Source organism: Arachis hypogaea, chromosome 7 (assembly GCF_003086295.3).
Source record: "Arachis hypogaea cultivar Tifrunner chromosome 7, arahy.Tifrunner.gnm2.J5K5, whole genome shotgun sequence".
NCBI lineage: Eukaryota > Viridiplantae > Streptophyta > Magnoliopsida > Fabales > Fabaceae > Arachis > Arachis hypogaea.
This window is the reverse complement of record NC_092042.1, coordinates 5,392,205-5,406,980: the sequence shown is the minus strand read 5'-3', so window position 1 is coordinate 5,406,980 and position 14,776 is coordinate 5,392,205. Positions and strand designations below refer to the sequence as shown.

The 14,776-nt window shown below is 34.0% G+C and overlaps 2 protein-coding genes across 4 annotated transcripts; both read left to right on the top strand.

The window, feature by feature from the left end:
• The first annotated feature begins 4,008 nt into the window (after window positions 1–4,008).
• LOC112702164 (protein argonaute 4) lies at window positions 4,009–12,087 on the top strand. 2 transcript variants are annotated; one of them, XM_025753087.3, is made up of 23 exons: window positions 4,009–4,428; window positions 5,525–5,767; window positions 6,346–6,551; window positions 6,649–6,873; window positions 6,992–7,128; window positions 7,206–7,303; window positions 7,388–7,485; window positions 7,632–7,794; window positions 7,938–8,054; window positions 8,134–8,241; window positions 8,851–8,913; window positions 9,021–9,134; window positions 9,218–9,383; window positions 9,513–9,625; window positions 9,773–9,910; window positions 10,026–10,156; window positions 10,282–10,347; window positions 10,504–10,567; window positions 10,651–10,762; window positions 10,824–10,897; window positions 11,209–11,303; window positions 11,409–11,440; window positions 11,640–12,087. In XM_025753087.3, exons 2-23 carry the CDS (start codon window positions 5,528–5,530, stop codon window positions 11,813–11,815), a joined length of 2,736 nt encoding a protein of 911 aa, XP_025608872.1. In that variant the 5' UTR covers window positions 4,009–4,428; window positions 5,525–5,527; the 3' UTR covers window positions 11,816–12,087. The 2 variants fall into 2 exon arrangements, with proteins under 2 accessions (XP_025608872.1, XP_025608873.1); XM_025753088.3 differs by having other exon boundaries at window positions 4,051–4,460.
• Window positions 12,088–12,244: 157 nt separating this feature from the next.
• Window positions 12,245–14,541, top strand: LOC112702165 (3-hydroxyacyl-[acyl-carrier-protein] dehydratase, mitochondrial). 2 transcript variants are annotated; one of them, XM_025753089.3, is made up of 4 exons: window positions 12,245–12,789; window positions 13,160–13,481; window positions 14,019–14,134; window positions 14,209–14,541. In XM_025753089.3, the coding sequence occupies exons 2-4, from the start codon at window positions 13,209–13,211 to the stop codon at window positions 14,321–14,323; spliced, it is 504 nt and encodes a 167-aa protein (XP_025608874.1). In that variant the 5' UTR covers window positions 12,245–12,789; window positions 13,160–13,208; the 3' UTR covers window positions 14,324–14,541. The 2 variants fall into 2 exon arrangements, with proteins under 2 accessions (XP_025608874.1, XP_025608875.1); XM_025753090.3 differs by having other exon boundaries at window positions 12,259–12,789; window positions 13,165–13,481.
• The last annotated feature ends 235 nt before the right edge of the window (window positions 14,542–14,776 follow it).

Below are 14,776 nucleotides of genomic sequence, written 5' to 3'. Positions count from 1 at the left end.
TGGAAGGATTATTGTGGTGATGGCAAGGTGATGTTGTGTTGATTTTGGTGTATGATATATTAGGTTTGAATTGGATTCTTCAAGGAAATTGAAGTTTTGAACTTTGTAAAAAAATTGGTTTTTGGGCCGAACTTCGACGAACCATAACTCGGCTTCCTAACCCTTAAATTATTTCAAACTTATTTTATATGAAAATTGGGTATGTGAAGTGTACGCCGTTCGAAGAATGGGTGAAAAATATTTTAAGACGAAAAAGTTATCCGCGTCGGAAGTTTGGGGTTTAAAGTGAGAAATATGCAGATTTCAGAGTTAGTAAAATTTTTTGGTAAAACGTACGCCCGCGTACACGCGTGGGCCGCGCATACGTGTGACATGAGACTTTTACGTACACGTAACCCTCATTCGCATATGGTAGCTATTGCCTCTCGAGCATGCGTGCGCGAATGAGCCTATGCATACGCATAATGGGCTAAATTTTCATGCCGACGCGTACGCGTGACTTGGGGTTTATGCGTACGCAAGTTTCTCATACACGACCATGCGCTTCTGCATGGCGCATACGCGTATGCGTGATCAGGGGATGCATATGCGTCTTGGCCCAAGCACGTAACCACGCGTACGCGTGGCCCCCTATTTTATGCAAAACTGTATTTTGTGTTTTTAAACTAAATTTCAAACTTCTAAACCTCTATTTTCATTCTTTTAGTCATAAAATATAATAGTAAATCTAGTGATTAGCTGAAGTTAGGAAATTTAGATGACTTGGGAGTGAAGTAAAGTGGTAAAAATGATGAATTAAACATGGAAACGAGTATCTTTGGAGTATATATATGTTATTTCGCTTATAAGATATGATTATGCAAAGATTGCAAAGAATATGAATATGATTTGGCTTATATATATTCAATTGATATGAGATACGAGTTTTTTGGGTAAAGTACCGTGACTCGCCACCACATGTACCAAGTTGAGACTCGATACTCTGTTGACCCTACGACGTCAGTGTGATCGAGCACTTATAAATTCCCGGGAATGTTGACTACCAATGAGCAATTTTATATACTTGAGAAAAGCTATGCATAGACTTTTGGGGATGCGCGTCGGGGGACAATTTAAGGATTTCGGACTTGTCGGGTTTGCTTGTTAACAGGTAGATGAGACTCATCAGCCGTAGGACATGCATACATCATGTACATTTTGTTTGTTTGTTTGCTATGCCTTATTTGGGAATGACTAACTGAATATATTATGTTAATTGTAATAATTGCTACTTGCACTACTTGTCTCTTACCTGTGCTTGCAATTGTCTGTTTGTCTATCTTTGCGAATTCACTGGAGATGGAGGAACGGAGGAAACGTGGATAGGTTGAGTGTCAAGATTAAGTTTAAGTTGAGTTAGATTTCTCTAGATACCTACCCTCTTTTATAGTTTCTGTTTAATACCCTTAAACTTTATAATCTGAGTGTCGGCGTTCTAGGATTGCCTTTGGCATTCCTAGGACCGTATATATTATGTGCGTGACACCTTTACCATGCTGAGAACCTCTGGTTCTCACCTCAAACTATGTTGTTGTTTTCAGATACAGGTCGAGAGACACCTCGCTAGGCGTCTGGACTTCTGAAGCGGAGTGGTGCCTGGGTTCTTTTGTTATTTAGTTTTTTTATATATATACACTTAGCTTTCTCTCAGAATAACTTGTTTTTTTTTTGTTTCTCTTAGAGGTTTAAGGAGAGTTAAGATTTTATCTTTGTATTTTGGCTTCGCAGGATAAGTTAGGAGCTAGCTATTCTGTATCATTGACTCTCTAATCTCACTTTCTGTTGATTTACACCTATAAACTTTAGATTTCTTAGAACGCAAGTAATCTCGTTTTTGAACGTTGCGCTTAGGGGTGGAAACAGGCCAGGTCAGGCCAAGCTTTGCTCTTAACAGGCCTGGCCTGTCATATAGTTAATTGGCCTGAGCTTGGCCTGCAGCCTGCTTTAGGCTCTTTATAAAGTACTAGGCATGGCCTGAAGCCTGTTAAAAGGCCTGATATTTTTTTTAACAAAAATAAAACTATTATTTAAAAAATCATTTTTAATAAAAATATTTATATGTAATGTGTCATATTTAATATTTATACAAATTTTTAATCTTTTAAAGTATTTAAAATATACAAAAATATTTATAATGAAATATAACAAATTTAAAATATCTCATAATTTTGTTAATAATAAAAAATTATTTATATATTTACTTATGTTTTAACAGGTCCAGACAGGCCTGACAGACCAATAAGACTAATTAGTGAGCTTGGACCTAGTCTATTAATATATTAAGGTTTTTAAAAGAGTTTGAGCCTATACCTCTTTTATAACAGGCCATGTCAGGCTAAACACAGGCCAGACTGGAGGCCCCTTGATCTTTTTTCACCCCTCTTTTACTTCAGCAATTTTTTTTATCATTTTTGAAAGCTCCTAGCATATATCTCCTTTTCATTATATATATATATATATATATATTATTTTAGAGGTTGTAATACCATACCATCTATATTTTACGGCTTAAGCGTAAAACTTTGTATTCTAGAGTGTTAGTGCATGTTTGGGCGCCATTATTTTGTTAAAAAAAGATATTATTTCAATGAAAAAAGATATTTTTTTATTTTTTAACGTGCTTGGCAAATTTCTAATAGTAAAAGTAAAAGCACTAGTAAAATTAAAAAAAAAAATCTTTTTTGAGAAGCTGTAATTTACATATTTTTTTTAAAAGATCTTTTTTCCTTAAAAAAAAGTACTTTTATATTATTATACCCAAACATAATTGATATATAAAAAGACCTTTTTACATAAGATATCCAAACATAAAATTACTTTTACTTCTCTATAAGATCTTTTTAAAAAAATAACTCAAAAAAAGATATTTTCTTAAAAGCTCACCCAAACAAACCCTTACACAATATTCTTTGAATATTAAAAAAAATCCTTTTGTAGCCAATCATCTATTAAAAAAATTAAAAAAGCTTAACACAAATAGAATGCCAATTTTAAAAATATTAATTCTAGTTTTTAATTAAAAAAAAGAAATATAGTAAAACATCTGTTTTTTTGACAGGATAAATAATTTTTTTTTATCAAAAACAAATTTTGTCATTGTGTGGTTAAACTCACCGCACAAACCTAATTTTTGATAGTTATAGAAGAATTTTAGTTTATTTGTAGTTATTTTAGTCACGAAACTAAAGTAGCTAAAAAAAAAATCAATTTAACCTTCAACATATTTTTATATATCACAAGAATTTAATTTTAATGTATTATATAACATAGTTTTACACATACATTAATTATGTAATATCACATAAATAAAAATATTTTTTTTATATTGACTACAAAAATAATTATCTAATAAAATAAAAATAATTAAATTATACTATCATCAAAATTAAACTAATATCTTAATTAAATCAATCAATTCAAAATATTTCTATTTATTATCAATATAAAAGAATTTTATCCATACAATCAATCTCATATTATTATGACACCAAAACAAAAAACTCATATTATTATATCAATAAAAATAATTACTTTTTAAACCAATAATATTAGAAAAACAATAATTTAAAATTACTTTATTTAAATTAATATTTACAATTTTATATATTTGATATCTAAAATTATATACTTATTACATCTAATATTATCTATTTATTTCATAAATAATTAATAAATATAAAATAAAATAATTTTAGACTGATTTAGATTAATTTTTATTATTTTATAAAAATTTATGTATTTAAACTTATAACTTAAAATTATTCAAACACATAAATACAATTAAATGACCATAAAATGAGTAAATGACCATATAATACCCTTTAAAATAATCCATCAAAATTAAATTCTTCTGTTAAATTACAATTTTATCATTTAAATTTATGATATATCCAATTTCTCTAAGTTAATACAAGCAAAATCTTGGGGGTATTTTGGTATTTTAATGAAACAATAGGAGTGGGTCCCAATAAACGTAATAACCATTTCCTCTCTCGGAAGTCCGTCATTCTCGTCCTCTCCTCCCTCTCTCTCTGCCACCCCGAATCCTAAAACCGTCCTCACGCTTTCCACGGTTCTTCTCCACCAAATCTAACAGAACGCCACGTCACACATCTGATTTGATCTCAACGCTTCATCACAACCAAGCGAGATCCAACGCACCACATCATTTCCAACCCCACCGTACAGAACCCTCAGACTTAGCTCATCGTAGCTGATATCACTCACTTCACCGAGTCACTCCTCACACTTTAGTATAAGAGCGAAAGAGCGTTGTTGGTGTTGACGCCATTTCACACATCACACACTGTACCCTCAAAAACCAAAACCACCAACAAACTCTTCCATTTCTTCTCTCTCGTTCGTTTCTAGGGTTTGTTACTCACTGAGGTGAGCCTGACGGAGAAGAAGAACCTTCTTCCGTGTGTTTTCTTCTCTCATTTTCAGCTTCGTCACTGAAATTTGCGCTTTAATTTTGAGTTCTTCTTACTTTTTTGTTGTTGATTTTGAATTTTGGTGGCGATTTATAGGTTTGTTTACTTTAGTTTTTGAGTCAAGTGATGAATTTATGTAATGTGACTTTATGTTGTACGTTTTAGAGGTTGATCTTCTAGGATTTTTTTATGTTCACTGTTTATGTGTGAGTTCTGTGTGTCTTTGTGGTTCAAATTTGTTTTGTTCTCTGTTATGTAGTGAAGCGTTTTTTGGCTCAAAATTTCACTCTGCCTTGGGTTTTTTCTTTGTTTTCACTAGACTTTTTTGTTTTTGATTTTTTAACAGTTGTTTATAATTTCTTTTTTTCATTTTTGAGTGGGGAACCTATTTTTGGTTAATGTGTTCAGTGTTCACTCACACACTCAGCCTTTTTTTTTTTTTTGTGGTTTTCTATTTGTTTACCTTTCCTTTTCGGAGGATTTTTTGCTTCTAGCTTCATGGATTTGTTATGTTGCTGTCAGAGATGAACTTTGTTTTTATTTTCTGTGGTTTATTTACTTATTTATCATTTTTTATAGCCGCATAACTTTTATGCGTATTCTTTTTTGCGCTTTTCACATTGCATGTAGGTTTTCTTCGCACGTTTTTATTCTCTAAAAAAAGGAGTCCAGAGAAAAATATATATTGAATTTTAGTTATAATTTTATCTTATATTTTGTATTTTATATTATTGAAACGTGTTGTGAGAACGCAGTTATACCGTAATGCTGATAATGATGATGTTGTATAGTTATGAGTACCATTACTAAGAGTTGCATGCAGAGCCAGTAGATGACCATTACACTTAATCTTTTAGTTAAATCAGGTTTATCTTCCCTAGAAATGCTTGTTTGATCTGCTACTATTCTTAAACATGCATATTTATGTTCTATGTGATTTTCATGTTATTTTATATTTGTTTATTTTATCTATACATACTAGTAAACTTATTACTATTTAATTTGACGGTGAAATTATAATGATACTCACATAATTGTGTGATTATGTACAGGAAATGGATTTGTTCGGCTCAAATGGAAATGACCACGAGGATTCTCTGCCGCCACCACCACCCGTCCCACCAGATGTTGTGCCTGCCAAAGCAGAGGAGGAGCTTCCTCCTGAGCCACCGAAGAAAACCCGGGTGCCAATAGCCAGGCGCGGTCTAGCTTCAAAGGGTCAGAAGCTGAGTCTGTTGACCAACCACTTCAAAGTGAATGTAAACAACACTGAAGGGGAATTCTACCAGTATAGTGTATGTATTTCAATTGTAGTTTATATCGCTTTATTATTATAATTATAATTATTTTCTATTTCTAATTATATACTCGATTATATTAGTGACCAAATGTAAATCAATTTGTTAGGTCTCTTAAGGTGCGAGCTAGTGAAGGGTAATGTAGGCAGAGGTTATCATGTTATATATTTTATGATTTTTTAATTTACACACCTGTGCATGTTACACCTAAAATGATTGAGGCTCATAGCATATATTTACACTATTGCCTGTGAAGTGCCGTTACAGTAATGACTCAATGTTGTTGTTGAGTTGTTATATGGAGCTTGGATTGAACTTTATGTTTTATGTATTCTCAGAAAATTGATATTGTTTGAATGGAATTGACCTGATATATAGGTTTTATCCTGGACTTCTTTGCATTGGTTGCAGTTGTTAGGTGTAGGATGCCTAGTGGTCCAGTAGGGTATTGGCTCTTAATGGTGGTGGCCTTGTGTCTCACTGGGTTAACTCTCTATTTTCCTATCCTGCTGGTTATAATATTGCTTGCTTATTTTGCACTCTAACTTGACATGCTTTGCTATGCATATGTACAGGTGGCTCTTTCTTATGAAGATGGTCGCCCTGTGGAAGGAAAGGGTGCTGGAAGGAAAGTGATAGACAAAGTTAAGGAAACTTATGACTCGGAGTTGAATGGGAAGGACTTCGCCTATGATGGTGAAAAAACTTTGTTCACTGTTGGATCTCTAGCTCGAAACAAGCTTGAGTTTACTGTTGTTCTTGAGGATGTTACCTCAAACAGGTTGGATTGCATGTGATTGTGATTGGTTAATTCTCCTTGTTTTTCATGTTGTTTCAGCAATATAATTTACATGTTTTTAATTTTATCCCTTCTATAGAAACAATGGAAACTGCAGCCCTGAAGGTCATGGAAGTCCCAACGAAGGTGATAGGAAGAGAGTGAGGCGCCCATACCGTGCCAAAACTTTCAAAGTTGAGATTAGCTTTGCCGCCAAAATTCCAATGAAAGCCATTTCCAATGCTTTACGCGGGGAAGAAACTGAGAATTATCAAGAAGCCATCAGAGTTCTTGATATCATCCTGAGGCAACATGCTGCCAAGCAGTGCGTATTTTATACTATTTGTAGTTTTTCTTTGTTCTCTTTTTCTGTTTAATTTGGTTGACAACAGTGCAAAATTTATATTTCTTTTGTATGATGCTTCATGATGCCAATATTGCAGAGGATGCTTGCTTGTGCGCCAATCCTATTTCCACAATGATCCAAAGAATTTTGCTGATGTAGGAGGGGGGGTTCTCGGTTGCCGAGGCTTCCATTCAAGTTTTAGAACCACTCAGAGTGGCCTGTCACTCAATATAGGTATAATCTATCTATTCTACTCCATATTATCACCTGAACATTTTTGGCTTAATATTTGGGCTTTATCCCAACTGTAGATGTTTCAACTACCATGATTATTACTCCTGGGCCTGTGGTGGACTTTTTAATTGCCAATCAGAATGTGAGAGATCCCTATTCGCTTGACTGGGCAAAGGTAACTGCATCCCGTGAACATTTACATATTGTGACTGATTTACCTATAAATCGGTTAATCTGACTATTTATTTTTCACTAATAGGCCAAGAGGACACTTAAAAATCTGAGGATTAGAACTAGTCCCTCCAATCAGGAGTTCAAGATTACTGGTCTCAGTGAACTCCCATGCAAAGAGCAGACGTATTATATTATTTTTACATGTTTTTTTTTTATGTGAAATACCATTTTTATGGTTAACCCACTCCCACTATATGCACAACTATTTGGGAGTTAATGAATTGCTTTTTCCATTGTAAGTGAAACTTTTAATCATGTGGGCATTATAGTTTTACTCTAAAGACCAGAGGTGGAGCAGATGGTGAAGATACTACGGAAGTGACTGTATATGACTATTTTGTTAAACAACGCAATATAGAGCTCCGCTACTCTGGTGATCTTCCTTGTATCAATGTGGGAAAGCCGAAACGTCCAACATATTTCCCCCTTGAGGTAAAAAAGATTACAGATTTTCTTTTGAGATGCCGCTTATCAATAAGTAATTTATCCTTATAGATACTGAAAATCAAAGGCAACTCACTTATTTTAAGTTCAGGTTTAACCATTTTTCCTTGCCTTTTTTTTGGCGGCGTTAGCTTTGCGATTTGGTATCCCTGCAACGGTACACGAAAGCACTGTCAACACTTCAAAGGGCTTCTCTGGTCGAGAAATCCAGGCAAAAACCGCAGGAGAGGATGAGGGTGTTGAATGATGTAAGTCTCACTGATTTATTGTAGCAACATGATTCAAATTTAAATGTCTTTCTAAAGGGCTCTCATCTTTTTATTCCAGGCCCTCAAAACCAGCAACTATGCTTCTGAACCCATGTTGCGTAGCTGTGGTATTCAAATAAACAATAGTTTCACTCCAGTTGAAGGACGTGTTTTGCAAGCTCCAAGGGTATTATTTTGTAATCTTTTTGCTTCTTATGGCACTTACCCCTTTTCATGAGGCTAACTTACAGCTGCTAATTAATTTGAGAAATTATTTTTGTTTTCTTTTATTAGAAATTTGATGTTAACTGCACATATGGTTGTTTGTATCTTCAGCACAATGTTGTACCATTGTGGTCTTTACGCATGTCAATTTTCAATTTTACAACGCATTTTTAAACATTGTTTATGTGATTATAAGGCATGGTGAAGTTTTATGAAATTTTTCCCGGATTTAGGTTAGTGTTATATAACTTGAATGCAATTGCCTGGAAAAATAGCTGCATTGTGTTTCTGTTCTAATTCCATTTGTTGCTCTCAGCATTTGCTAAAATAGATTTGTATGATAACCCATTTCTTTTTGTCTTTGGCCTGAGGTTTGTTTTTGACATTGCCTGATAAAATTGTACTCTATGTATCTTTATTGTTTGGTTTTAGCTGTTTATAGAGACTAGAGAGATATAACTCGGCCATTCTTTGTTTCAATAAATGGTTTTATCCCATTCGGTAATTAATACATAGTTTGGTTTTTACAACATTGTTCCTGACTGATTATTCAATATTATTATATGTATAGCTGAAATTTGGGAATGGAGAAGACTTCAATCCTAGGAACGGAAGGTGGAATTTTAACAATAAGGTACTTCTTATTTTGTAATTCTGTACTATCCTTAGCTACCTTCTATGTAGTTCAAAACAGTCAAATGGACACTGATTTTGTGGTATGATGACTTGTTGTTTCTCCAGAAAATTGTCCAACCAACAAAGATTGAGAGGTGGGCAGTTGTTAACTTCTCTGCTCGCTGTGATGTGAATGGACTTATCAGGGACCTGATTAAATGTGGAGGAATGAAAGGAATTGTGAGTTTCTTTACTCTATATTGAGCTAGGTGATGCCCAAAAGGGTTGCTGACATCGTTCGTTGTCTTGTTTGATTTTGACAGATAATTGATCAGCCTTTTGATGTATTTGAAGAACAAAATAGTAACAGACGTGCTCCTCCGCTTGTCAGGGTGGAGAAAATGTTTGAATTGATTCAGTCTAGACTTCCTGGGGCTCCTCAGTTCCTGCTTTGTCTTCTTCCAGAGCGGAAAAACTCTGATCTTTATGGTTAGTGGTTTCAAGTACTTATAACTTTTAAATTATAAGCTTGCTGTATATTCTTGCGGTAACTGATAAAGTTCCTTATTGAGAAAATTAGTTGGACATCTTATTAAAGTAAAATAATTGTGCATCCAGGTCCTTGGAAGAAGAAGAACCTTGCTGACTTTGGAATCGTTACCCAGTGCATTGCTCCAACAAGGGTCAATGATCAGTATTTGACCAATGTTTTGTTGAAAATAAATGCAAAGGTACATGATTTCTTTGGCTTGCCTCCTTTTATTATTTTCTTATTATCTGGTATTATATGTGTCTTGCCTAGTGTATCTAATTTATTTATACATGTCTTTTGTCTTATGCTTACCTGGAGTTTTCCTCCCTTTCCTTTCCTTTTGCAGCTTGGTGGGTTGAATTCTTTGCTAGGTGTGGAGCACTCCCCTTCTATTCCTATTGTTTCAAAAGCTCCTACACTCATTCTTGGCATGGATGTGTCCCACGGCTCCCCAGGGCAATCTGATATTCCATCAATTGCTGCGGTAAATGGTTGATGTTTTTCTGTGTATTTTTTTTGGGATATATTTTTTAATCATTTTAAAGGCTGTTTTAATAATTTGGTTGTCTGCTCTCATTCTTACTGTGTTAAATATGCAGGTGGTGAGCTCTAGACAATGGCCACTGATATCTAAGTACAGGGCATGTGTTCGAACACAGTCTCCCAAGGTCGAAATGATTGACAATTTATTTAAGAAAGTATCTGATAAAGATGATGAAGGAATAATCAGGTTTTTTTTTATTTATTTAATTTTAGTCTTGTCCTGATAGATACTTCCATACAATTCAGTTTTTCCATGCATGTTCATGTATTCTGTAAATTGAGTACCTGATTGATTTATTTTATTATTTTCAGGGAACTTCTCATTGACTTCTATTCAAGTTCCGGAAAGAGGAAACCTGATAATATAATTATATTCAGGTATTCTTCTTTCAGAAGTTTTCTGCTATGAACCATATATTATTTTCTAGTTCCTATCATTTATTTTCATTTTGCATCTTTTGCTGGCTCAGGCTGTTGTAATTTCTAGAATTAGACATTCATGGTTGTAGATGTTATTTTATCTGTTTTATGTAGGGATGGTGTTAGCGAGTCTCAATTCAATCAAGTCTTGAACAAAGAACTTGATCAAATCATTCAGGTTTTCTTCTAAGCTTATTCATTGTGAATTCTAATAACCATAAACCTTAATCTTTAAGGAGTATCCACATTTTAAAATTTTAGGCCTGCAAATTTTTGGATGAGAACTGGGATCCCAAGTTTTTGGTGATGGTTGCTCAGAAGAATCACCATACCAAGTTTTTCCAGCCGGGATCACCTGACAATGTTCCTCCTGGTAATTAGTTTGTGGGTTTCATATTTTCTTTTAATTCCGCTAATCTTTTTTGGTTTTGCAGGAACGGTTATTGATAACAAAATTTGTCACCCTCGGAACTATGATTTTTACATGTGTGCCCATGCTGGAATGATTGTGAGTATTTGCTTTTCTTGAGCCATCTCCTAATGATACTGAATCTAAATTAAATTCTCTCTGTTTGCAATGCATGTCATGTGGGTTCATCCAGTAATTTGTGGAAGGCTGTATCAATGTTTTCACATTATTACCTTTGTTTGTCATGCTTCCTTCTATTTTGACTTTTATCTTCTAGTTCTTTAGTGAAAGTCAAATTGGTCTGTGTTTTGTACATTCTGATGATGCTCTAGTTAAGTCTGACATTTTAAACATAAACGTTTGTAAATGATTACACCCCATTTTTAACTTTTTTAAAAACACCCTCTCAGGGTACTACCAGGCCTACTCACTACCATGTGCTGTTAGATGAGATTGGTTTCTCTCCAGATGATCTTCAGGAACTTGTTCATTCTCTTTCCTATGTGTAAGTGGAAATTTGGTCCCAACCTAATCAACTTTTAGACTCTTACTAATCATGATAGATAATTTTGTGATATATCTTATGAATGAAATTTGTTGTATGACACAGGTATCAGAGGAGTACCACTGCCATCTCTGTTGGTATGTTCTACTCATTTCTTTTTAATCCTTTCCAAAACTCATGAGTCAACCTAAATAGAGTTTAGAGTTTGTTGACCCAAACAATTTCGTGATTGTTCATGATTTAATTTCGGACTTTGAAAACCTTGGGAAATATATTTTAACATTATAGATACAGTGGACAAGGTTCTAATTCATAATAACCTATGTTTCTCTTCAGTTGCTCCAATATGCTATGCTCACCTGGCTGCAACTCAGATGGGACAGTTCATGAAATTTGAGGACAAATCTGAGACCTCATCAAGCCATGGTGGACTCACTGCTGCTGGAGCTGTTCCTGTCCCTCAGTTGCCCAAATTGCAGGACAGTGTTTGTAACTCCATGTTCTTTTGTTAGAGAAGCCTCTCTGTTGGTGATGCCTCTTTAGAGAAAACAAGGGATAATTTTAATTTACATGTTGGTTTTTTAGACTTATAAGCTTTGGCTTTTGTGGATACAATCAAAACCATGTCGTAGACCTAATGACTTGATTGCCATATAATATGGGTAAAAGACTAAATACCTGTGGATGCATTTTAGATATGCTTTCACATGTGTTTTGTCTTTCCTATTCTATGGTAGCTTTTAGTTAATATATGAAGTTATCCATCTGACTAAGTTTCATCTAATCGCCTTCATGTGCTATGTTTATTAGCTATTTTTTGAGTCGAGTTGGATGATTAGATGTAGAACGCTTTTTATAAGAATATAAGGTATATATATATATTTCAAGTTAGATCTGTATGGTCCTTTACTCTTTAGTCGCCAACTATAAATATATCCGAGTTTCATGATTTTCTGATTTGGTTTCCTTTGGGGTTTGTTGATTATGGCATGGCGGCATGGGTGGTTTGAAATTTGAGTTTTAAAATCGTCCGTTTTAGTGTTTTAATTTTGGGATGAAAGTAATTAGCCTAATAAATTTATTAGTCAACTTAGTATAAGAATAGATGTAAAATGAGTACAACGTAACTCTTGTCTTGGTGACATGGCAACTTAATGCTTCTTAACTCGTGCTTAAAAGTTTGTTGTTTTTCTTTTTCGACAGTATTTAGACTTGTCACAAATTTCCAACAATTAGTAACGATTATTGTTGATTTCATTCTTTCAACAATATGTATACACGGGTAAAAAAAAAGGATTAAAAAAACACGTTTGTGGTATACATTAAGGTAATAAAAATGCTTAGAGGAAAAAGAGATTTATCGGGACAGAATATCTTATATTTTTTGGTGAGAATTGAGAGCTTGGATATTATAGCATCTGATATTCGGAACCGTTCATCAAGTCATTAACGAAGAACTATTTCACATTTCATGTGAACCAATTTCGTACGTTCAAATCGTTTTCTCAGTAGTTCCATGTTTCGTCATTGATTTATTTATTGGAAGTTCAATCTTTCTTATTTCATATGGTTATATTTGCTATGCAGCTCACCTGTTTGTTCAAATGTTTCAATGATAATTGCAATGCCCCCAAGAATTCATTATTATTTGCTTAGGGTGAAACTTTTGAAGTGATGATAAAATTGTATGCTGCTTGCTGCATTTCACATTGTCCTTCATTCCAGCATCAGTGCCTTTCAAGTTTAAAACTAAAATGCATTTGCTAAATAATTAAGAGTATGTAACTATGTGGCTTAATTTATCTAGTTGTTAGTTGTGATTGTATTAACTTGCACTTTGCTTGATTTCCGATCAGTATAGGAAAGGTTGGAGCTTTGTTTTGTTTGAGCTGAATCCTTTCAAGAATGTTCCCCATTAGGAGTTTAATTTCCAGCAAGACTCCGAGTCTGAGACAGTTTTCGTCCGCAACAACTCCTCAAGTGCTTAGGCCTGGTGATATCCTAGGACAATCAAGACGTTTTACCGAGGAAGATGTCATTCAATACTCTAAAGTCAGCCATGATTCTAATCCTTTGCATACTGATCCTGTGGCTGCCAGAGATGTCGGATTCGAAGGTCCTCTCGTCCATGGGATGCTCGTTGCTTCTCTCTTTCCTCGCATCATCTCGTCACATTTTGTAAATCCCATCCTAATCTCTATTTTGATTTGTGGTATCGATATATGGAAATGTGTTAGTTAACGATCTTGGTAACAAAATTCGAGTGACTAAAACGGATGAATTAGGCTATGATATGATATTGCTTAGAGTGGGATGAGAAGTAACAGAAGTATAGTTTGGTTTCAGCAAACTTCAACATAAGTAATAACCATTCTCTAGCTATTAATAGGTAAAAGGAACATGAAATAAACACAAATAGTCTTTTAGGTATCATCGTGGATTCTATGCATGCTTGGATATAAGCCTTTATGTCTGGTGGATTAGGTATTATGAAGGACTCTATTTTCATCTCAGGTAAACGATGTCATTCCCAAAATTTTTCAATGATTTTGTGAATTGTGGCACCAACTTGATGAAAGCCTTCTAATTAAGTGTGTGTATGTGTTATTTATTTGAAAAGGAAATTTTGTCAGAGAAGAAATTTATTTGAAGAATTTTTCTTTTCATAGCTTTCTTGGTAACTTTCATTATTATAACATAATTGGTTGATTGTAGCCTGGAGCTGTTTATGTCTCTCAAAGCTTGAATTTTAAGTTCCCTGTGTATATTGGAGACCACATTACTGGTGAAGTAGAAGCAACACATCTGAGAGAAAATAAAAACCGATATCTGTAAGTTTCGTCTTGACATTGATGTTTCTTCCTTTTCTTTTTGAACACGGAGTAACTTTGTGAATGCGATTCAGTGCAAAGTTCAAAACAAGGTGCCTCAAGAATGGTGAACTGCTTGTTATTGAAGGTGAGGCTACAGCTATATTGCCAACACTGACCTTTGAACAAGAGCAATGTAAGGATTGCTGAAATAGTTATTCACAAGAATAGACTATTAACCATGAAAGCCTTTTTCAAATGCTAAATAAATGTATTTGTGACAAGAGTACTTAAAGTCCTTGTAGGTTGAACTTGTGATTAACCACTTTGCCCCCACCATAAAGAAAAACAGCAGGGGGAGACAATCAGACAAAGTTTTTGTAGTTTTGCTGATTATAATGCAGTTTATGCAGACTTAGGTATTTGAATTTTTGGTCCACAGTCCACACTCCACGCACTTTGTTGTGTTTATATAATTCTCACTTTTGCATATAGATATAAAATTAACCAAAAACAAAAAATTATCAACGAGAAGCTATTTACAGTAAAAAATTATGTAACATTTGCTTTATAGCTTAACCAATTGAATTTGATAATTTGGAATAAAAAAATGGGCAAAATTGATTGATGAAAATTGCATAATCGTAATAACATTGGATAAAA

Bases quoted from the DNA above. Each gene is read 5' to 3' on its own strand.
- LOC112702164 (XM_025753087.3), top strand. From the start codon at position 5,528: ATGGATTTGTTCGGCTCAAATGGAAATGACCACGAGGATTCTCTGCCG. The intron at 9,911-10,025 runs GTAAATGGTTGA...TTAAATATGCAG, and splicing joins ATATTCCATCAATTGCTGCG to GTGGTGAGCTCTAGACAATG. The intron at 11,441-11,639 runs GTATGTTCTACT...GTTTCTCTTCAG, and splicing joins TACCACTGCCATCTCTGTTG to TTGCTCCAATATGCTATGCT.
- LOC112702165 (XM_025753089.3), top strand. From the start codon at position 13,209: ATGTTCCCCATTAGGAGTTTAATTTCCAGCAAGACTCCGAGTCTGAGA. The intron at 13,482-14,018 runs GTAAATCCCATC...GGTTGATTGTAG, and splicing joins GCATCATCTCGTCACATTTT to CCTGGAGCTGTTTATGTCTC. The intron at 14,135-14,208 runs GTAAGTTTCGTC...AATGCGATTCAG, and splicing joins GAAAATAAAAACCGATATCT to TGCAAAGTTCAAAACAAGGT.